Consider the following 23,178-nt stretch of genomic DNA (forward strand, 5'->3'; position numbering starts at 1 on the left):
TGAACCCAACTTGAAGCCGATTTGTGTAATGCATATTTTCCCAAACAAAAGGAGGCCAAGAGGAAGTCTCTTTGGAGCAGAGGACTTGAAATAAGATGGTGCATCACCTAAAATGCAGGCTATGTATGCGGGACATACCAGAAATAGAAATGTGTGGGCAGAGGGTTTTGCTGGGCGTTGTTTCAAAAAAATCTGTGCGCTTAATGGAGTAAAGGAGCCAAAGAACAAAGAAAGAGAGAAAGGAGCTCCAAGTAAAAGGTGATCTAAGAGAAAGTCTAGCTAGAGGAACATATAGGCCTTGTTACCCACAGGGATTTAGCTACACTCATATCTTTTGGAAGGGCGACATAGCAGGGTGAAAGCAGTCCAAGAAATTTCTCAAGCATGCCAAAGCCAAAATTTTCTTGAAAGTGCAGAGGGATAAGATGAGAGGTAATGGCAGAACATGGAAAGTTCTCACTAGATAATAGGTTAAAAAAATTGGGGGATAAAAGTGGTCAACACTGCAACAGCAGCCCAGCTTTGTGCAAGAAGTTAGACCAAAATCCTATTATATTACTACAAGATTTTAAGAACAGATTTCTGAGCACTAACAAAAGTTTTGTTCAGTTGTGGGCAAAGATGGAAAAAAACAGCAAAATCAGCCTTGGTGAACATTCTTGGAGGTGAGCAGGAGAGCATTACTAGCTCCATCATTAGTTCCTCCTACTAATGAGATGACCCACAAGCCTCAAAGGATTAACTAGACCAGAAGAACAGTGCAAAGGACATTCAGGTGTAGACCACCAGAAGGCCTTACCCATGAAGCTGCTCCATGACACCAAATCACTCCAGTCGCAATCATTAGTCACAGCAGAAAGTAAAAGGCATGAGGAAAGCGCTGCAGGGACAAATTCYCAGCTCACAATCTATGTTTCAAGCAGTGCAGCAAAAATTTTTTTGTGCTGGTTTTGCCCATATTCCTCTTTTCACAAAGCGCTGGAGAAGCTTTTAATCTGCCAGTGAAAATGGACACCCCCACAGAAATTACACGTTCTTCACATGCCAAATCTCCACAAGAAATACAGCACGCTGCTTTGCAAGAGGGAGTCAGACTCAGCTACAAAAGCTGGCCAGGTTMAGAGCAGATGACAGACTGAGGACTCAGGACATTTACTTTAAAAAATGCCTACATCTTAACAGACAGTCTCCTGTAGGTTTGGTTATTGCCACTGAAATTAACCTTCTTAGGAGCCTGAAAAACGTTAATTTTCTTGCAAGGAAGTCACTGATGTCCCYAGGAATTTATTCTTATGCTATCTGTCCTCACCAGTGAGAGAGAGAGAGAAAAGAAAAGAAAAAAGAAAATGAAAAATCAGGAAAAAATAAGAGTTTTTTCTTCTTTTTTTTCACAGCCCAAGAAACAGGAAGGGAGCCCACTGCTCTACACGGCAGAGGAGCCCGCTTCTCTCTCTCCGGCAAGCTCCCCCCTTTCCCTTCCCATGCAGATTGCAGCTGCGGCATGATGAGAGCAGGCACTTTCGTATTTCTTCTCAGCGCTACGGATTAGGTAAATTAGCCAGCAGCCTTCTGCAATAACGTAGCCAATCAGTCCCCTAGCTTTCTGCCTCATCGTCCGCAGCCATCAGGAGGGAGCCTCATCTAGGAGAAGGCCCACAGATTTCRAATAGATGGAGGAGTTTGAAAGCGAGCGCCCTGCAGTCATTACCAAGTCATTCCAAGGAAAGGGTATGCTCGAAATGTGCCGCAAAAGAACAATCGCACGTTTAAGATGTTCTCTAGCCAGCTAGGACACAGCTACCCCAGTGGGATGCTCGTTCCACAGCCRGGGAGGAGAAGGTGGTTCAGCCAGAGTGCCTAGTTATTTCCCAGAGTCCTTTTTTTATAGAGGAGCTTGACAGAAAAGTGACTTTTGGTAACCAGAAGGGCCAAGAACTCTAGAAACAGGCAGAGGTCACCACTTTTTATCCCCAGTCTTCCTTGTTTTCAGCTCATCCCTGCATAGAAATATCCAACGATAAAGGAGATGTTGGGAAGCTGCGTTGCATGCGCAGCAGAACAAAACACAACAACGCTCTATCTTCAGAAGATACATTAGATCTAGCAGACCCATTCGCACACTGATCTTAGGGTTCCTCGAGTCTCTGGGATCTGGGGTCCTAATGGTTTCGATACGTTCAGAAACTTCCTTCCTGGAAGGACACTTCCATTGCAATGAGGARCTCATATAACAAAATGTAAGTTCTTGCTCACCTTCTCAACAACCCACCAGGCATGTCACTCCCAAGCCTGCACTGGCCTTCCAGATGATGATAGCCTGTCACTTCCCAGGGAATACATGCCCCATTGGTAAAACGAGGGCAACAACAGTGACTTCCCTCGAGAACCGATTGAGCGGTAACTTGTGTCATGACTCTGAGTCGTTTCACTGTTGAGCCACAGAGRCTCCACACGCTGCCTGGGATTCACCAGCACAATGTCACGCATCTGTCCCGCCTGCAGTGTCTGCTGGGAAGTGTACATACAGAATACAGCCGGCTTCTCCCTGGCTGGGCTGGACAGCACCACCAAAAATACAACATCACTCCTGTCCAGGCTGCAGTGCTAAACTCCCTATGAACTACCATCATTTTCAGCATAAGAGTGAAGCCGGAAAACTCTATCTAATCTGCACTGGCCTTCATCTAGGATGAATTTTAGATAAAACTCAAACTGATTAATGAAGAGGAGGTTAAGCACTTCCAATCAGAGTGGTGAAAAAGGTGCTGGAACAGGAAAATTGAATCCCACACTAAAGGCAGATGAGCAGGAGAGACTCCTCTAAGCTGCTTCCCAGCGCCTATGTTGCTACGAATGGATGAGACTGGCTGCCACTGCAGGGCACACTGGGGCTCTCGCAGAAACGAGGTGTCAGGGCACGCTTCCCTACGGGTGGCGGATGCTAAAAGACACGTACTGTCAATAACGCAGAACGTGATTTCGGTTTATACTCCCTATTCTGAAAATTTCATATTCCTATCAGCAGACTGCCAGGACTGTAAATAGCAGCAGGATTGCATGATGGGAAATCAATAGTAATTGCTGGGTTTTATGCTGTTTGCAGCCCTGCAACAGTTTGCAGCAGCCATATTTTACAAACCTGGATGAAAGTGGACTTTACTAAAAGAGGAGACCAGCCTGGCTGGCTGTTCCAGGCTGGTATACAAGGTAGGGCTTGCTAACTAGGTGTCACCAACACCGTTTGGTTCTGCCTGTGCCATGATTTCCCACATGATGAGGGGCAGGAAGCCCCAGACTGAGCTGGTGGCCAAGCACACACAAGTAGCAAGTGCCAGGTATCTACCTCTACCCTACACAAGAATCATGCTGCGCCAGGTCCATCCCTTGGGTGCGCACTGCCTACCTCTCAGGAGCATTGACATCACACTGCATCTGCCCTTCCTGGAGCAGGAGGAAGACAAGAATCAGCAGTGGCACCCAGAAGCTCTGCCTCCAGCTCGCCCATGTTGGGAAGCTGCATCGCATATGTAGTGGAACAAAACACAGCAACGCTCTATCTATCTGGAGAGAAGGTATTTAGGGAGGAGCAAGGATGAAAAGCTTTCAGTAAAGAAAATACCTCTACATACCGGCAAGAATGACATTGAATCAACCATCAGAGCACCAAGGAATATCATTATTAATGAACATGATATGTGTTAACAGGACTTATCTTACAGTAGAAAACTAGTGAACTTCTATCATATCCTGTTCCTTCAACTCCTATTAAAACCATAACAAAATGAAGTCCTTCTGAAAATTCTAGTCCTGCTTCTCTGCCCAGGACAGGGTCTTAACCTTATGAACAGCACAAGCTAGGCATTGAATAAGCTATATGTTATTTCCGTCCTCATGTCTTTGGTGAGCCTGAACATGTGACACAGGAGGTGATGGATTTGATCCTAGAGGACCCAGAGGAACTTCAGAGCTTAAAAGAAGGGTTTTCCCAGATGGCTCTCCAAGAAGCAGTTGTACAACCATACTCTCYGTGACTAGATTCTCAGACTAGGATTGTCATATTTGGTCTATTTCCAACTAGATCCATGCAAGAGTTAAGCAGCCCTACTTCTCCACCTACATAACCAGAAGAAACCACGGATCCAAAAATCTGCACCCATTAAGAAACCCAGCAGCAGACTTCTACCAGCTATTTTAAACAAAAGCGTAATTTACTGTGTGCTGTGAAACACCTTCTCAAATCTGTAAAACAAAGAACTGTATTTAGAATCCTAAGAACAACAAAGCAAACATGCCACAATGTGTTTAATCTCAAGGCAGAGCCCTGGTAGTGAAAAAAAAGCTAAACACACTGAACAGCTTCCAGCTCCGATTCAACTGTCCCAAGAGCAGCTTGAGAATTCTTAGGTTCAAAGCACAACATGAAAATAAAGACTAAAAAAAATCCAGCAGCGAGCCCAAGCAAACCTACGTCTGCATTGCAGTAGCACAAAATACCAATGACATAGCATGGACCTCTCTTTACGTGCAGATGCTCCATACCAATTACTTGTGCGTCCAGCAGAAAACAAAGTTGCAGCAAACATATATTCTTGTCTATAAGCTGTAAGTGCGTAATACCTTTATAGTACCTATTTACCCATCTGTATGCACACRTGTATGACAGCATGCATGGAAACAAGGGCTTGGCCACCGAGACCAGGAGGCTGAGGGCCAGAATCCGTGCTGGAAAGCAAACGACATGGCACTGGGATCCTCCTCATGCACCTAAATTTCTCAAAGAGACAACCCAGTTGTCAAATGCATTCTCAAGCGAGCAAGGAGCAGCAGGAGATGAGAAACGAGGCTCAATTTCCTCAACAGGAGCCCTGGGATCGTTTCACTTGAGCAAAATCAGTTCCGCTCTTCAGTGTTCCCAAAATGTAGCAACGACTCCTGCTGCTCAGAGATGCAAAGATTTTGAGTATCTGTCCCTCYGGTGAAGGCAGTGAAGTTTCCCGGGCTCAGTGTCCCTCTGAATCAGGGCCCCACATATAACAAGGAGGCAAAAACGAAGCAGAGATCATCCCCTTAATTCAAGGCCAGACAGAGCTGACAAGGACCTTGTCCAACATCCCCCAACCGCTTCGGTGCTGGATCAAGAAGCCTGTGTCCTCTTTGTTAAGAGATATAATAAAGCAAAATTGCTGTCCTAAATATTACTAAAGCGCTGTCTGGCATGTTTAATAAACCTTTCCATTTGGGTAAATTAGCACTCATCTGGACAAGTGCTGAAGTGCTGTTACTTGAAGAAAAAAATTTCAATGCTTCGAGGCTAATTTAAATAATTATCAGCATATTTCTGCTCTCACTGTTTTGCTGAAATTACCAGGCAACTCGATGTGGTCTGAGTGTAAGTGCCTTTTGTCTGCATATAATTTATTGACCCCATTTCAGTCAAGTTTTTGGCCCACTCATTCCAATGCTGGAGCACTTCTCAATGCAACCAAAAAGGCCTTCAAAGCCAGACACAGTAAAATCAATAACAAGTTTTACAGGTTTTGACAGTGACCTCGATAAGTTACCACCTAACGTTCTCTGCATCAGCTAAATCTCCTATCTGAAATAATCCTCCAGCTGCTATGATCTGCCTGCTGTTTCTTAGGTGCCTGCCCAAGAAGGACCAGAGGTATCTCCAAGGAAGACCAAAGCGTTCATCCGGCAAGACMGCCCCCACTCCACCAAGCCAAACCGTGCTTCAGACTTAGATGACGGCTCCCTCTCCACAAGCCCGCGCAGCACTCGGACGTATCCCGAAATACTTTAATACGTGCTGCAGAAAGCCTCCAAAACGCACAGTGCGGGTACCAGATACTCAGCACCGTTTCACTTCACAGGCCCATTTTAACCCCACCGCGCTGACGCGGACCCAGCCCGCAGCACCAGGCAAGCGCAGGTTTGGGTCACAGAAACAGAGCRGCCCGGGAGATACGGCACTGATCCAGAGATACCCTCTCCGCCAAGGATTATCTTTAGACCTTAACCTCCCCTGGGGCAGGAGAGGGCGCGAGGTCTGCCCCGCGCCACCGCCTCGCTCCCCAAGCTCGGCACGCGCCCGCCATCCGCGCCTCGCGGCTGCTCCGGCTAGGCAAGCTTCCCTCCGGGGCACCGTCTGCAAAGCTCCCACCCGCCAACTCATCAATCCGCGGCTCTCGACAAAAACGCCAACGTACAAACGGGCCCAGACGCTCCTCTCGGGTTTAATGGAGGCAGCTACGGAGTCGCGATCATTCGATGTTTTCCAATGATAGCGGTGAYGCCCGAGGCCAGCAATAATATCACCACGAAATAAATCTGCAGTGATATAATTAGCAGGGATGCTATTACAGCTCAGGTTTTAGGAACGCTCAGCACAGCGGGAGCGAAGCAACTGCTCCAAGTGGGGCTTTGCTGAGGTCCTGGCTTTGACTGGAGGCCCAGGGGTGGGGGAGCCACAGCAACRTCATCTGAAAGCCTCAAATATCAAGGCAGTGAGGACCCTCTGCATTTATTTGTATGCAAACTAGGCCTGTTTCTTTACRGACTAGAGGTTGCAGTGAGAACGGTCCCCTGCAAGCCTAGCACCTAAATCCAGCCGGCTTTTTTTTCTAACCAATCCAGGCACCAAGCGACTTTAAAACATTTGTGTGACCTTCAAACAGGTAAAGCCTGCAGTCAAGCGGACAAGATCCAACCAAAKCCACAAGCTAGTTTAGAAGCAGCAAGCTTGCCAACCACGAACATCCCTGCTCTCAGATTCCTCTTCTGTTTTTAAATCTCCACGCCGCGCTCGCTCTGCACAGCGCTGGGGTCCGTAGCGGTAATACGGCGTTTGCAAAGCAACTGCTTCTTACGGCGCCTGGTTTGCAACATACTTTGTGGCTGTCTAAACGAGGATAAAGCAGGTAGCAAAGCAATACGACCGCAAAGTCAAAGTCTTGTAGGAGGAGGAGAATGCTGTTTTCCCCCGGAACGCTGCAGGACTCCCCAGGATCAAACRAACAGCTGAGACAGCCGCAAACATCAGCCTGTTAACTTGTTCRCTAACACCCGAGAAAGGTACGCAATCATCACGAGATCAAACCAGGAGGAAAAGACAGAAGGGACCGGGTTAGAAAAAAAAAAAGGGATGTAACTGGCATCTGAAAGGAATAGCTAAGAAAAGAGTTGGCATCTATCCCATGATTTCTTTTGCTCTCAGATGCAATACTAAGAAAGCGAGAGCATAAACAAAGGCTATAACTAAAAGCAAAATGTTTTTAGKAGCAACGCTCTTGGGGGRAGAGGAAAGGAAAGRGGAAAGCAAACAYGTGCCAGAATCGATCCCCAGTGTCRACAGGAAATCCTTAGGGCACTTCTYGTAGAGTAACACACGGAGAGCACAGCGCTCCCAGCATTTCCCGGCTGGAAAAGGTGCCCTCCCGAGGGCGGCTACTCCACAAGCAGGAGGCAAACGTGTGAGCTGGGCCTCCTGGGCCCATGTCCACGGAGCACGTCATCGCTTGATTTTAAGAAATGACATGCTAGGGCGAGAGCAACCAAATCATCATTTAACTCTGCTGGGCAGGAGATGCCATGGAGGAAAACTGTGAAACAGGAAGCCTGCCTTTAGCTMAGGCTCAGTCTTAGCTCTTTCGTTTTATTTTTTATTTATTATTAARGTTAATGTTTTTATTTAACTGTGTTTCAAAATCCACAGTCAAATCCTAAACCTTCCTCCTTTTTTTTCCTCCTAGAATAAACCTTATCTTCAAATACAATCTAGTAATAAAAATGGTTTTAAAGTGATCTGACAAGCACTGAAAACCCCATTTCTTTTGGAGTGACAACTCTATTTACAGCAACGCGCATGCATACTCTGTCTGGTTTATATTCAACACACGTTCCAGGCCCTCGAGATTTGGGATGTGTGCTTTCCACCCATTTATAGGAGTCAACTTCAGCAATGAAAGGATGTGCCTTCGCAAGTACAAACTGGCGCCTCCTTGGCACGCAGCTAGGAACAGAAATTGCTTCCAGCTCTGGGGTCTGTGCAGCTCTTCCAGCACATACTGCTAGAGCTACTAATGGGCAGAACTGGCAAAGGTCAATGTTTGTATGGCACGAGGCTGCCTAAAACATACAAGGAGGCACTAAGGCTCCTTGTACACAAACTGATCTTCTCATTGCAATTCTGGTCTCTGTACAATATATCTATGCATGGTTTTGAAAAGYTTTTGCAGTTCCACTGGCCAGAGGTATTGCAAAGAAACTTAGAGGAGGTCCCAAACTTGATGAGGCTTCTTGGTGAATACAGCTGAAGAGAGTAATATAAGCTATTCATCCATAAAAGGAGCGGATGATAGGTTGCACCATGACCTTACATCTTGAAAAGTGTTCTCAGAGTAGAGAATGAACTGGGAGCAAGGGAAAACACAGCTCTGAAGGTGTAGAGCCAAGCTATAACGCTCTACAAGAGGCACACAGAGGAAGGATTAGCTTCCCTCTATGTTCTGCAGCTGCCCAGTTGTGCTYGAATGACCATCCAAACTTCAGTTCGCACCATTTGCAAGCCACAAAAGCAAAAAACTGAATGGGCCAGGGCATTATTGCAGCTTAAGGGAGATACAAGACTGCGAAATTCTGAGAGCAGATTTGAGAATGAACCCAACTGACACTCTTTTAGCAAGTCGCGTTTCATGTTTTCTGCAAAAAAACATTCAAATCGCATGAGCCAGGGAGTGTCAAACCCAAACAGGGCACAGATAAGGAGCTTGGAGCTGTTGCCCAACTCCAGAGAATTTTCGTCCATTATAACAACCATGCATGAAGGACACAGTGCAGCTATAACCCCAGAACTTAATTAGGAAGCACAGCTCCTGCTCCCAGCTATATCAGAGCCAAAATGCARTTGCTCTACACTTCAGTTTCCTGTGCGTAAAGCCCGGGCAGTCAGATACATACATAAAATCTAGGGAAATTCATCACTTGTTGGAATGAACCCAGAAAGCCAAACTAAGACCAGCTTGAAGTTTGCTCACCTACCTCTGTAAGTGTCTAATTATTGAYACTCTTCCCCTCTCATGGTTTTCCACTGCCCCCAAAGTTGCAAAGCTCAGGGTCCCATCCTGTAATCTCATCCGATTTCCTCGATTACAGATGCATCGGCAGAGATAGGAGAGTGAGGCACGGCCGAGATTAGCAATAGGARCGGTACAGACTGGAGCCTTCTCCCTGTGCAATTAGCTCATATAAAAACTGTGCCATCTACTGGCACGCAACACGAAGCACTGCTCACCAGAGAACTTCAATAAAGCTGTTTTGGGGTAACTGCGGCAACAACTTGTCTTTTGCCGAGAAGCGAGGTGGGATTTCAACTTACTCCTCCCAAGAGTAACAGCACCCACCCGCAAACGGCGGGCGGACCAGAGCTAAGCTTCCATTTTGCAGCGCACCGCTCGCAGCTCCGTGCTGCGAGCTGGGCAACCCACAGCGGTGATACAGCTTTGCCGGTGCTTGCACGAGTCTGGCAGCAAAAAAATCTCAGTCTGGAAGAGTTGTTCAGTCCCAACGGTTGGGCCCCAGCACTGCTAAGGGGGTTAACAGCTGCTTCTTAAAAAGAAGGCTTTTAATTTTGGTACTTGCAGGAAGAAAGAACAACTAGGCTTAAAAAAAAAATAATAATCAACTCAATCAAATTGACTTGAATTTCCGTTACCATGCTTAAAGGTTTGGGAAGACATTTCAGGCAGATGCAAACACAGATCTACAACTGGCAGCGCCAGCACTGAGCTGAGAAAACTGGAGTTAACCTTTCTCACCAAACTCGCAAGGGTGCGAGGAACACGCGAGCCTGCACGCCGACAGAGATCCCTCGCAGCAAGGCTGCATTAAGCTGCTTTTTAATTACATTTTAAGGGACCTAAAGGCCAGTAGGCAGGGGCACTTTRTTTTTATTTTTTAAAAAGGGGATTTTATTTTTATTAGAGCAGCAGGAAAGGTTTTCATTAATCCCCAGCAAGTAGACAGCTTCTTGATTCACAACTCCGGCTTCCGGGAGCGTTCGCAGGGCTTCGGCGATTTAAATGCTTTCTGCCTTGTGCTGAAATTCCACTGGCTAACAGCAGCTGCTCTTCAAAGAGCAGATCGCAGCGCCTGGCACTAAACTTGCATTAAACCGATACCATCTCTTTAATGTTATCTGTGGCTCTTTATCACAATTGCATGCACAATTTACATTCTTGTCGCTTTTTTTTTTTTTTATTAAGACTTGCTAGATACCTATCACAGATATTTTGCACATTGTTGCAGTGTCACTCAAACACTTAATGGGCATCAGCGGCTCTGGGGGGACGCGACGGCTCGGCGCCGCGGGGTAGAGCTGCGCGCCGACGGCTCGCGGGCTCGCGCCCCTGGAAGGCGCCGCGGCCGCGAGGCAGAGCCCCGCGCACCGGCGAGCGGGCTCCCCGCCGGACCGGCCCTCCAGACGCCCTACAAGGCACGCTTTGCCCAGAGCCGAGCCCGCGTTACGCGGGCCATCTTCACGCCGGCCTGAGATGGCTGCGGGTGAAGAGCAGGAGGCACGAGTCACGGGACGGGTGCGGAGACCCACCGCGATGAGCTGTGCCAAAACCGATCTGCAGAAACGAGACTTGCCAAATCCACTTTCTCTGGGAGAACAAGGCAGGATTTGGAGAGCTCTGAGGATGCAAGAGCCTCATGCGAGTCCATTACCTGGAGGACCACTCCCCCAATCGTTAAAGTCTTTAATTTTGCTACTTGTCCATAAAAGAGCTACACAACAATTGATTTTGGTTCAACTATGGAATGAAGACCTTAGAAAAAGCTCATTCAGCACAAATTCAAAACGATTCACAGTTCTTCCCAGACAAGTTAGCCCCATTCAATACAAAAGTTTTCTATCCCACAAGGTGCATTTCAGACACTTAGGGGAGGGGGGGAAAAAAAAAAACACATAAGAAACAAGACTGGTGGGAGCCCCTTCTGCCCAATATCTTAGGCTTCAGCGAGCTCTGCAAGGAGGTACGGCAGCACAGAGAGAGGGGCCTGAATTCCCAAGGTCAGAGACTTGATTCACATAGCCAGAGGTCCATCTTCCCTCTAAAACCAGAGGCCACCCTGGGAAAACAGAGATCCTCTCTTCACCATCTCCCATCATGCACGTATTACCCAGGTAGCCAGACCTGGGAGCAGAAGTCAGTCCAGCTACCAAACTAGTTTTGGTATGTTTAAAAAAAATGCTTTTTGCATGGTAATCAAGGAAATTCAAAGAAACTCTTTCTTTCCAGTAAAATGGCTTATTTTATCCTGCTATTGTTCCAAATGTTTCTTCTCAATGGAGCTCAAAAGTTGTCTTGCAAAGGATTAAACAATTCCCTTACTCTAGCAGCAGCTCCCTTGGGGACCCCACTGCGGTCCTGGCCAGGCGCCGTGCTCCCTTCATCCCGGCCTGCCAGCCCCCTTTGCTACGCCAGCCCCAGGCTCACGAGCATGCAGGCTGCTCCCCAGCGCTGCTGAATTCAAACCACAGGGCGCTAATACCCGTTTATTCTGCACTCAGGTCGCAGTGAGTTACCAGGAATGCTGAATTTCCAATAACTTGCAATAATTCCCATATTATTGTGTGTATAAATATTTAAATTTATGTAAACACTAATGCATTAGTTAACGCTAATACACACAGATGCCCAGGCCAACCATCCCCAAACCCATCCCCTTAGCGCACGGAATGAGCCAGTCCTAGCAGGTCTCAGGAACGTAAGAACTAAGGACCAAAATGATGCATCCAACCTTTGAGATAGCCTGGAGCTTATAATTGCTTGAACCCCCTCAACAGCGATGGTGCTAGTTACCTTCACCTCCATCAGGGTGCTTCTCCCTGTGCCGGAGGAAGCAGGAGAAACCCAGAAATACCAACCACGGTCTGCTGTCAAATACCCTACGGAGAGCCTTGGAAAGGGAATTCGAATGCCCTTCAGATGCAATCAATCTCTCTGCTCACTTTGACTTGGAGACCGCTCAGGAGCCCGGCTCCTCCGCTTGGGAGGTGACACCATTTCCAGGCAAGGGCTGGTGTGAAGTCCCTGCCGAGGGGTGACTGCAGCTCCCGGATGCTCCGCTCTGGGATGGGCCCTCGCTGTGCGGAGCGTGGGGTTAATCCGGAGGGTCTGCCCCTCCGGGCCTCCGCCGCACCGCCTCGAACAGCGCGAGGCTGGCCGCGAGGCTCGCGGAGCGCGGGAAGGTGAGGCACGTGCAGCACTCGCACCCGCGAGGAGAGGTCGGCTCCCACCGCAGAGCGCTGCTYGGCTCCCTCCCCGCGGCAGAAACGGCTCTTTGCACGCAAACCGGCCTCACGGCGCTCGGGCAGCACGTGCAAGCGCAAGCTTTGCTCAGACGGTTTCTAAAAGCCCCGAGACAGGAGAGGCTCCCAGCACTGCTGCGCGACACAGCTCGGCACCGGACCCAAGGCAGCGAGCGACCAGGAGCACGCTTCCACACCCCTGCCTCGGGGAAGACCCCATTACCCAGCACATGGCAAAGAGGAGCCTTGAGAGGCTGCAAAGAAATCCCTGAAGTCTAAAATAAAACACTGGGCAAGGGCATCAGGTGCTGAGATAACTGATACAGACCTCAAGCATGAGAAGTCAAAGTTCATCTCCTGGCTTACAGCTACCAGCCAGGGTATCGAGAGGAGAGATGATTTTGGGGAAGGCCAGAGTCAGGAGACAGCATTTATTTGCACGGGAAATTTAAGGAAACAACGAAACTGCTTGCCCTGTACAAGCAAGCTGTGCTAGGAGACCTTATAGGAGACCTTAGCCCGCTGAAGAACCTGGTTTTGCCTCCTCTTTAGCTCCAGGCACTGAGAGGGGACCCCCAGGGGAAAAAAAAACAAACAAAAAAAAACCCAAAAAAAAAACACCAAAGAGCAAACTGCAATCAACCACAAAGTCCAAATTGCTTAAAAAAAGGTGAACATCCAGAAGGGGAGCAACAGTCTTCACTTGCCAAGGACAAAATAGGACAAAAGCTTCTTTGCTTGTTCTTTGCCAACAGCCGGTCAAGCTCTAATAGCCTAAAGGCTCACAGGGCCCACACAGGGCTAGTAACCTGTTCTGGAGACCTAGCGTTTTACCAGTCAGGCTCATTGCTCCGCATCCCCCTCACCTGCAACTCGAGATGCATTTGCACAACTGAGACCGCGCCGTGCCTGGGCTCCGCGGCGCCGGCTGCAGAGGGCTCGTCCCGGGAGCCCTCCACCCTCCCGGCGGGCCGCGGCGGTCCCCGCGCCCTCGCGGATCTCCGCCGTCGCGGGGCGCGCCGAGCGGCTTCCAAAGTTGTGAAGCAAATCGGGCTGGGCTGCAGCCAGGCATTCACCGGAGGAGAAAGGGAAACGTTCAACGCGATCTGCGTGGAAGCGCAGGAAGCCCTAAATCGCGTTAGCGCTATTAAGAAAGCTGGTTACGYTGCTCTGCAAAGGGGCCCAATACAGTTTTGATAGACTTGTTACAAACATCTGATTGTCCCTGATTAGATTAGACAATAAACTACCACCCTGGTGTGCGGGCACTGTGCAGCTCCCCTCCGCAATCTGTAWATTAGAATTCCAGACCTGGGAGATTGGATTCAAATTGGATTACTGGAGCAGGTCCAGCGCAACAGCAATTGTGAAGCATAAGACACACACACACACAGATAAATAAATAAATGGGAATGGCCAGCCAGGATTGGATTWGGAGTGAATTAAAAATAGAATTAAAACAAAAGCCAGCAACTGGCAATTAGCAAAGAAGCAGGAAGAGGGATGGATTTGTCACTATTAATTAGCCAAGCAAAGAGATTATACCTTTAAGTGTTTTGTACTTTAGCATACGCAAAGTTGGTGTCAGCCATGGGGCCTCCTCCACGAACGCAAGAGCGCTGCAGAGGGAAGCCACTCTGTCCGTCACAGCACGCGCACGGGGCAAGAAAGCAAAAACAAAGGCAACATCTGAGCTTAACTGAACTATGTGTATTCCCTCTTTCCTCCCCCATTTTCCTGCCATGCGAGACAGGTAGCCTGTCAAATAGTTAGGATACTGAGCTGGGGACCCAGCAGGCCAGCGTGCAGCAGCCTGTGGACTTCTCGCATGCCCAGGAACTCCCACATCATGTAAAACCTAGGGCTATGTTGAACTGCAACAGAAAAACCCACCATTGCTCCAAGTGCAGCAGCCCACATGGCCAACCAACCCAACCCAACCTACTGATGGACTGCAGCTGAGGAGAGTCTCTTTCCTGTCCCGAGACCTCTCTAGTTAAAACCCAGGATGACTGGGCGAGCTAGTCCCTGGAAGAAGTTGCTTCTGGCAGCAACTTGCACTTCCAGCAGCAGAGGAGAAATCCAAAGCAATCCCAAGGTTGCTACTAAGAGGTTCATGCTCTTGCTGAATGCTGACGTCCTTTGCTAACTGTCCTGAAGACCACATGTCTCCAAGTCCAGAGGATAGCAACACCYCAAATATGAAGGGGACCAGAAGGTGTCCTGCCGCAAGCGGCTACTCCCTATTGCTCCAGGCCAAGACAGGGAAGAGCGCAGAACAGCCTCCACCCATGGAAGGGGAAGCGGGGGAACCTCTCCGAGTAGGGCTGAGAAATGCTTTGTCACATACCAACTTCTGCACTTCAGACAAAAATTTTMATTTATCACCTCTATTGGGGAGCAGAGGAGCTGATAAACTCCATGCAACAAGTACCTGCAAGGGAAATCTCAGGGCTATCAGAATTGTTAAAGGGATAAACCTGTCCAATTAAATCCCCTTTGCACTCTTGATATATGCTTGTGCCAGACGTAAATGGAGCTTGGAACTAGTCCCAGATGAACAGTAATGCATTGAGCATTCAACCGGGACTAAAAGCACAACTGGTCTGAGCTGCTACCTCCCGCAAGCGCCCCAGCCGACCACCCTGAGAAGCCATCCCGTTAAATACCTCGTAATAACGCACCAAACGGCCACCTCCTCTCCTGTCAGAGGATCTTAAAGCATTGCAGGCTACTAACTACACCTTCACGTCAGAAGGAATAAGCAAGAGAAAATACCAGAAAGCAGGAAAACAAAACCTAGGGTGGGGGTGGAAAGCAGAGACAAAACCGAGAAGTTTGTTCAAAGCAGCAAGAAAGCTCAAACCTGCCTCATCACCAGATCAACCACCTCTCTCAATCATTCGCGCCCCTCATCTCGGTCATCTATGAACCGGCTCYCAGCCCTTGCAACGGCCCTGGCACCCAAGGCAAAGGAAGATGGGAATGCCACAACCTGCTACAGCAATTTTCACTCGGGCTTACGCACCCCAGGAAAGCCACGCAGACATTCTTGCGGKGATGCTTTCAAAAAGCAAAAGCCACAGAAAACCCCCAGCGTTCTGTCCTTCGTGCTGCTTTTTCTGCCAGAAGAAACTGTCCAATGCTAAGCGCAAAGTTTTCCTACTCTTTCCTACAGGAGGATCTGAAGGCGTTCAGTGAAACACACCGTGATCTCTCATGCCTTAGCTGAGACCAGGAGCCCTAAGCCYCCATCAAACCCTTCCACTCCTGCAAATGCTTATGCTGCACTGAAGGCAAACACATAACAAAAATACGCAGTTAAACTCAGCAACTACAAAATAAACCAGACCCACACACTTTTCCCTTAATTAATCAAATTTCAGTTTAAGTGGCATTAGTTCTCCTGTTGCCAGAGTTATGCAAGGCACATAAAACCCACTACGCACACAAAATATACTCACCCCACCCACCACCTACTCTAAGTTCAAGACATGAAACGCCACCTTGCTGTATTTCTGCTCAGTGCTTAGCATGAGCACCTGAAATCTTCATCAGGTCCCTAAACGCTTCTTTTACTATAGTAAATAACGCAAAAGACAAACTAATCATGTCTTTAGGTGCTGCTGATACAGCCTGGAGAACTCCTGGACCTGGTGAGCATCCTGCAGCAGTGAGAAAGACCTGTGCACACAAGCAGATGAGAGCATCCCTGCYCTCCAGGAAGATGAGTTATTTCTAATTGCTAGGCTTGCACGCGGGCACTGCTCCCAAGCACAGATGATTATGCGGATCCTGCAACATCTAAGAGTGCCACTGTATCTAGCTAGGGTTAAGATACAGAAGAGAAGGGATTACAGCACGATGGCCCATGATCAAAACAGTCAGGACTGGGAYACCACCAAAGCGGCCACACAGTTCCTGTTACAGATCAAATATCCTTCATCTCTCCAAGTCTGCACTGGAGAAGGACAGGATGCAAGAGCACACACTGAAAATGAGATAAGAGAAGGCAYGCACCCAATGGATTAGGAAGAGTTTATGGGCTGGCTTACAGAAGTAATGTTTGGTACTTACCGCACACAGCTGAGATCCACAGGAAACATAACAAGCTTTACCTTAAGCCAAAAAATTTTGCCAGTTGTATATAGCATGCAAAACTAAAAAGCCTCTTTAGAAAAGACACAGGCACAGCCATGCCAGCCTCGACACCTGGACAAACGCTTCAGACAGGCCATCTAGACTATCAAAAGCCAGCAGGGCAAAGGGAGCCTGGCCAGCCTTGTGCCCGTTGTGCCTTCCCTCTGCCAAGCTTCACACCCAGGAACCATCAGCCAGCGACGCGGATGATCCTGGCTGCCAGGACTGGTCACAGAGACGGGCAATACCTGAGAGCCAGGGCCTCGGCTGCCCAGCGCCTTTCTGCTCCCATCCCCACATCTGCTCCTGGCATCCCATGCTAGGTAATGCCAGAGCATGCAGATATTTGCACTATTTTTTTTTTAATGGATAAGGAGGACTCTTTTAGAGATGGGAGAAGAACATCAGTTTAGACAGCAATCTTTAGGCAGGTCACCGTGTATAAATAGCTCCCTTTAGGGCATAACCCACACAGTAAATTGTGGGATGCGCCATTCTCCGGAGGCAAAGCAAATTGTCTGTGGTTAAATATGTGAAGGATGAAGCAGTCATCATCCAAAGCAGCCTTCACAAAAAAAAAAAAAAAAAAAAAAAAAAAAAAAAAAAGGAACAAGCCTAAAACATACCCTAGGAGCTAAAATTTCCACCTCTCAGCCTGCTCCTCCCTCCAGTCACAACTCCCTTCTCTCACTGGGATATTTGCAGACCTGAAGAAGAGGGGARCACTACTAGATGGTACACCAGGAGCAATGACCTCCTCTTTGATGTTTATTTTGTGTGTGTGTGCGCCCTATACTACAGGGAGGCTGTTATGGCAATAGAAGAATTTTCCCAAGGTGTTGAGCTTGCACAGCAGAAATAAGGTCAGCAGCTCCTCAGCTGCTTGCTCTGACACTTGCTGAAGTCTTTCATCACCCCAGCAGCTCTCTCCCTTTGATCCATAGTTTGGCATTTCCAGTACAGATAAGGAAAGGAGCACACTGTGGAAATCACCTTTGTGGCCACAAGTATTAGACAAAGCTGGGGCATCCGTGGAAGCGGCACACTGAATGCAGTGCGACAGAGGAGCAGCCCAGGCCAGCACCAAATCTGTGTGCAGGCAGAGTACAAAACAGGAATGGCAAAYAGCAACCTGCGAGGGCTGAAGGCAAAGGAAAGAGGGATGGTAGGTGGTGACAGGGAAGAAGAGATCAACATGTGTTCTAGGCACAATCTCCATCCTATGGCATAGGGAACACGAGGGACTGGCTTTGATGACAACATGCTTCTTCTAGCACCCCCTATTTTCTCTGCAGTAAAAAGGAAAAGAAACCTCAGACTAGCTCATCTTCACCAAACTCACTGCCACTCAAACTGCCACCAAGGCTGAAGACCAAGGGAAGGTCTAGCCACTGCTGGTGAATTCCACAATCCTAGAAAGGGTAAACTAGGAGGGGAAAAGAGAGGAGAAACGAGAAAAACATGCCTCAGTCCTCGGACTCCAGAGCTGGCAGYCATCCCATACAACACCATTGACAACAGCTTTTTCCCTGGGTTGCACAGYGCTCCAACGGCAGCAAACGCCAGTTGGGCGGGAGACGCTCAGAATTACTGAAGGTAGGAAATAAAACATCAAGGAGACTAATCATTTTAGTTTTGTCTTCTAAAGAAATTGAAAGAAAATGTAGCCTAGTGGCACAAGTCTCTGGGCACATTCAGGCAAGAAAGTGTCTGAACACACCAAGAGAYGAAAGAAGAGACAGGAGACTTAAATCAATCAGAAGAAAAAAAGCGGCAAAAGAACATACTTGGCAAAAAAAAGCAGCCTATTCAGTTCTAGTCTCAGATGATGTCAAGCCATGAGCCAGCCAACTGTGATTCCCAGCACAAGGAAAACACAGCAGGGATGACACAGACATTAACTCCCTACTAGTCTTCTGGAAATCTGCCACCTCTTTCCTTTCCCAAGAGTAAAGAAAAAATTTTTCTAGGCTCTAACAGGTGCAAGTTTGTTAGCATGGACATGAAGACACTCTTAAATTTGCACCCGCTCAGGAACATACCTGCTTCCTTACTCCTCGCCCTCTGAGAGACCCCTAGAGCTTCCTTGTACCATAACAGGCTAGGTGAACATGCCATCCCCTCCAAGAGTTAGTCAAGCCCTTCAGCAATGACAGATGCTTTCATTTTAAACAACAAGGGCTGTACTTCGGGGATTGAAGACCCTTGGTTCTCACTTACGCTAACGCTTGAAAAGACAAGGGAGCTGGAACCACAGAGTCTAAAGGAGACAGAGAGCAGCCTTGAAGCAGTAGAGTCTTCACCATGGGGAAAGGATGATGGAGGACACCAGGGAAAAGGCAGCAATGCTGATCCAAGTCCATGTCTAATAGAGGCTGCTGTGTGAAACTCTGGATAGAGGTCCCCCAGTATCCAGATGTAGATGCTGTTCTCTAGTGTCAGCTGGCCCAGGTGGCAATTACAAAGATCCTGAGACAGAAAAATTTTGAGCAGGAGGAGACTGACATCAGATATGATGGTCTGGAACAAAAAGGGAAAGACAGCTTCCAAAYAGCCATCTCCTTGTAGATGACTTATTCTGGGAAGCAATTACCTCCCGTGTCACACACCTCTGACTCCGGTACCCTTCTGAAATGCATGCGGTAAATGAAAACGTCCTGCTAGTGCCAGACCACTGCTACCTCATAGCACAGCATCAGCCCATAGCCCTCAGAAGCTGAACAAGCATCACAAAGTTTGGTTTCTGAATGTTTGATTTTAGGTTCTAGAAATCAAACACAAAAGGAAGGAAACTATGTATTATTAATAAATGCTCTGCACATAGTTTAACTTTAATCATATTAATATTTTTGCTTAGAAACAGCAGAAAGCAGGCTCTTTGATGACTAGACTAAATCACCACCTAATCAGAATACCACTCTGGTATTGTGCATTTATCATGTGTGCCCAAAGGCTATCTAGCACCCTCCTACAAAATCTCATTGAAGCACAAGCAATATCCCTTCAACCCCCTACAGAACAGGGAGAGAGGGAGGCAGAGAGTGGAGTAAGTACCTAAGCAATGCAACAATTCCTACTTTAAGAAAAGGCTCCTTTTCTCTCTCCTCACCTGCCTTCACTCATACATGGAGTCTCACCTGACTCAGATGCTGAAAAATACATTCTGAGAAGTCATCACTCTTGTGAGTCACGAGAGAAGGGGGGGGGGAAATGACTCCATGCGATATGATTCAATTAAGGAGAGCTGAGACAGAARAAAACACAGGCTGGAGAGTGGAAAAAGCTATGGAAGCCCCATTGCTAACAGCGAGCTTTGCAAAAAATGATCCTGATCTCTACACAGAGGAAATAGAKCAGATCCCATTTCTCTTCTTCCCATTAACTTCCCCATTTCCAGATTTTGTGGTCAATACCACCAATCCAAGACATCAAGTATTAACATGCAAACTGGATATAAAAGACTGCTCCTTCCACCCACTGCACTCTGAAGACGTCCTCTCAAGAGGACCAGTTCAGGTCACTGGATCATTGTTTCCACTGCAACAAAACAGCTACAAGCGCTAGTTATCTAACAAACATTGCTAGAACCACTCCTCAGCGATGGATGAGCCCTTAATAATAATAAAAAATAAATAAAAAAAWWAAWAAAAMAACACAACAAGTCCTGCCCAAAATATCAAATGGAAACGAGTCAAATTGGAAGACAAACAAGGTTATTTGTACCACAAGGCGCTAGYCCTACCTTTGTCCTAGCAGTAGGAGATGCACAGACTCTTTTCGAGTCTGTGCAAGTCATAGAATATGTTAAGGAAAAAACAAAGTGACTGATCTGATCAAACAGCACAGTGGCAACCACTCAGCACCATCTTCCCGTACGGCTCAATGTTACTGCCCTGCCCATCCCACAGGGGCCATGTGTTGTCCAGACGCACGTTAAGTTTGTGGCTAACTTCTGTCACGCACACCTTCCTCTAACATCCACAGAGCGGGCACGTTGTCTTTGGAAGACATGCGCAAAAACTATAGACACGGCGATGAAATTTCATGTCAGAAAAAGAAAAGTCAAAGAGCTTTTTTTTTTTTCCCTCCTCTCGGTCTGGGAAGAAACAGTTTCCACAGTTTGGGAGCTCATCCACCCACCCGCTCCCACATCAGGCAGCTTGTCTTGTTCTGCCGTCTTCTTCTGAGCTCAGGCTGCTCAACTTCTCTCCAATGCCACCCTAGACCATTGCTCATGCTGCAATGAAACCGCTCCAAGTGACAAAAAACACACTCTCCTGGGCCTTGGTCCTACCTTCCCCCCCCACCTTGTTCTTCACTTCTGCAAATCCAAACAGAGTGGTGACAGTGCCCACATATCTAATCCCACCTCAGCTCCTTCCACTCAAAATAAGTGTTCGGCATGAATCCCAAATAGGCCTAACCTTTACCTCACGGACACAAGGGCCAAACACAGTCTTCTCCACCCAAATCCCTACAGCTACATYTTTGTCAGTCACTGCAGAGAGCCCTGTACTACTCTGCCGGTCACACAGGCCCTCAACACTTTTGACTCAGATCCCGTGAGTTTGAGGCTCCCCTGGCTGACATAGGTGCTACCACAACAGCTATGCTACCCGCTCTGAGCCTTCTCCTTGTCTGTCACTCAACAAAACCACCCCCAGTTAATCAAGCTGCAAGCCAAGTCCAGCTGGTATTACCAGACTGCAGAACTTCTTCCCGCTTGGTACAATCAGGTATTGGAGAGGACATTACAGCTCTTGGAAGTGAAACTCATACATGGGTCTCCTATCACTCTGCAGCAGAGACGATATTTCCATTTCTCCAGCCTGGCAATTATTTGTCTCCATTCCAGGGGTAGAAAACACAGTAGCAGAGTATAGCCTTGCTGCTGCCTCATCACAGACATCGYCAGGTTCTGCGGAGCCTGTACCATGAGCAGGTTACCTTGCTTTACTCCAGATAAAATGAACTCATTTAAAAAAGGAGTGCTACAAAATAGGACAGTAGATTGGAAACGTACGTGGGCGCCCACGAGGCCAACTCGCATACGCAGTCAATCACAAGACTCAAGTGCCAGGCACTAGCACACTAACACTTTGGTTCATGCTGTCCTTAACAGGAAAAAAACTCCACTTGTCTGAAATGTTTTCATAAGCTATTGTAGGGAAGATGAAGTACCTTTGCTCCTTTTCCCCACATATCCAGTTAAATGACTGGGTAGAACTTGTCAGGCTTTTACAGTCACTTTTATTCTTGTGGCAGCACCTTCAAATGTTAACATGACAACGGAAGGAGATAGGAATCTAGTAGATTCCTGTACTAGACCCTTACATGATACTTCTTAGCCTCACACCCTAAACATACCCCAGAAAACATCCATATGAACCTGCACAGCTGCAGAAGATGCAGTTCCCAGAAAAAGCCACACAACCACAGAAACTATAAAGGAGGCAAGATCATAATACTACACCAGCATCAACTCTTTTCCTTAAAACTGAATATAATAGTCAAAGAATTCGCATGTGAGGGCATCCCATTACCTTTAAAGCACGGACTTTCTTGGCCAAGAGGCTCTCGATGTCCCCTGCAACCTTCTCCACTAATTTCCTGGGCACATTCTCCTTGACTTCAAATAGGTTTCTATTCTCATTGTAGATCTACAAAGAGAAACAAGAGAAAGACAGTCAGTATAATAGATAAACACAGCAAATGGTCTTCCCACCGAAAGGCTGACCCTTTAACACAGAAGAATTCTAGTCACATCGATTAGATAGCAACATAAGCTTTGGAAATGAGGGGAACAAGGGGAAAAATGCATTGGAACCAGAAAATACATGTGATCCAGTGCCCATACCACTGGTTTTATGATGCCTTCCTTCACACCTGCAGGCCACAGGCATCCCCCTCCCACCCACAAGCTGAGGTGCCCACCACACTGCCCATGCACCCACACCTCTGCTTAGCCAAACCGGCAGCGGAGGCAGAGCCACCGCGTTGCTGTATTATTCCCCTTTTAAATGTGTGCTGGCGCTCCAAGCTTGCAGCTGTGACCCATGGCCCACTCTTCCAAGCCGCATCACACAACCACGAAGGACAGCACCAGCCCCAAGGGACACGCTGCTGGCATGAGCACCAGCCCAATGGGAAGGGATCTGTCCCAACGGCAAGAGGCTTCCGCTCCCATAACCAGTGAAGCGTTCATGACTGTATCGACAGTGTCAGCACAAGACTTCTGAATCACCAACACCTCTGTTGCCTCCTCAGGGCATCTGTTCGACCTGTTAACTCAGTCGCTTGCACCTGAGTTTGCAGACAAAGACAAGGGGCAGGAGGAACTTTTTTTTACAGTCATCTGAGATTACTAAAAAGCCTTATGCTGTGTTTAAAAAAATTTTTTTTGAAGAAAGTTATTTGAAGGTAACTATGCAGCAAACACCACAGACACTCTTGCTTCTCCCTGAATCCTTGGGCTACTTGTAAACACCTGGAACTCCAGGCCTGAAAATCTCTAGCAGCAGAAAACCCTCCAAGGAGACCTAGACCTTCCTGAGGACACAGCTGACTTCCCATGCCTGAGASGTCCATGCTAAGTGTCTGGTCCCTGCATGAGCTTCCATGCTTCTTGGGAGTTGAATCATATCATCTCATCCTACCTACAAACAAAAAACAAAGGGAGGAGGGAAAAAAAAAGAAAAAAAAAAACAACAGCTTTCTCTGGT

At 47.7% G+C, this 23,178-nt stretch overlaps 1 protein-coding gene across 1 annotated transcript in view; it reads right to left on the bottom strand.

Annotated features, from left to right (window-relative positions):
• Positions 1-23,178, bottom strand: part of LOC146589644 (voltage-dependent calcium channel subunit alpha-2/delta-2-like) — a gene marked incomplete at its 3' end in the record, with an annotated part of 191,472 nt that overhangs the window by 82,924 nt on the left and 85,370 nt on the right. Inside the window, exon 3 of the mRNA XM_085315898.1 lies at positions 22,000-22,116. Coding sequence (XP_085172024.1) covers positions 22,000-22,116 — 117 coding nt within the window. The remainder of the gene's footprint in view (positions 1-21,999; positions 22,117-23,178) is intronic.

This window comes from Rhea americana, unplaced genomic scaffold (genome assembly GCF_003343005.1).
Source record: "Rhea americana isolate MKP2758 unplaced genomic scaffold, rheAme1 scaffold_440, whole genome shotgun sequence".
NCBI lineage: Eukaryota > Metazoa > Chordata > Aves > Rheiformes > Rheidae > Rhea > Rhea americana.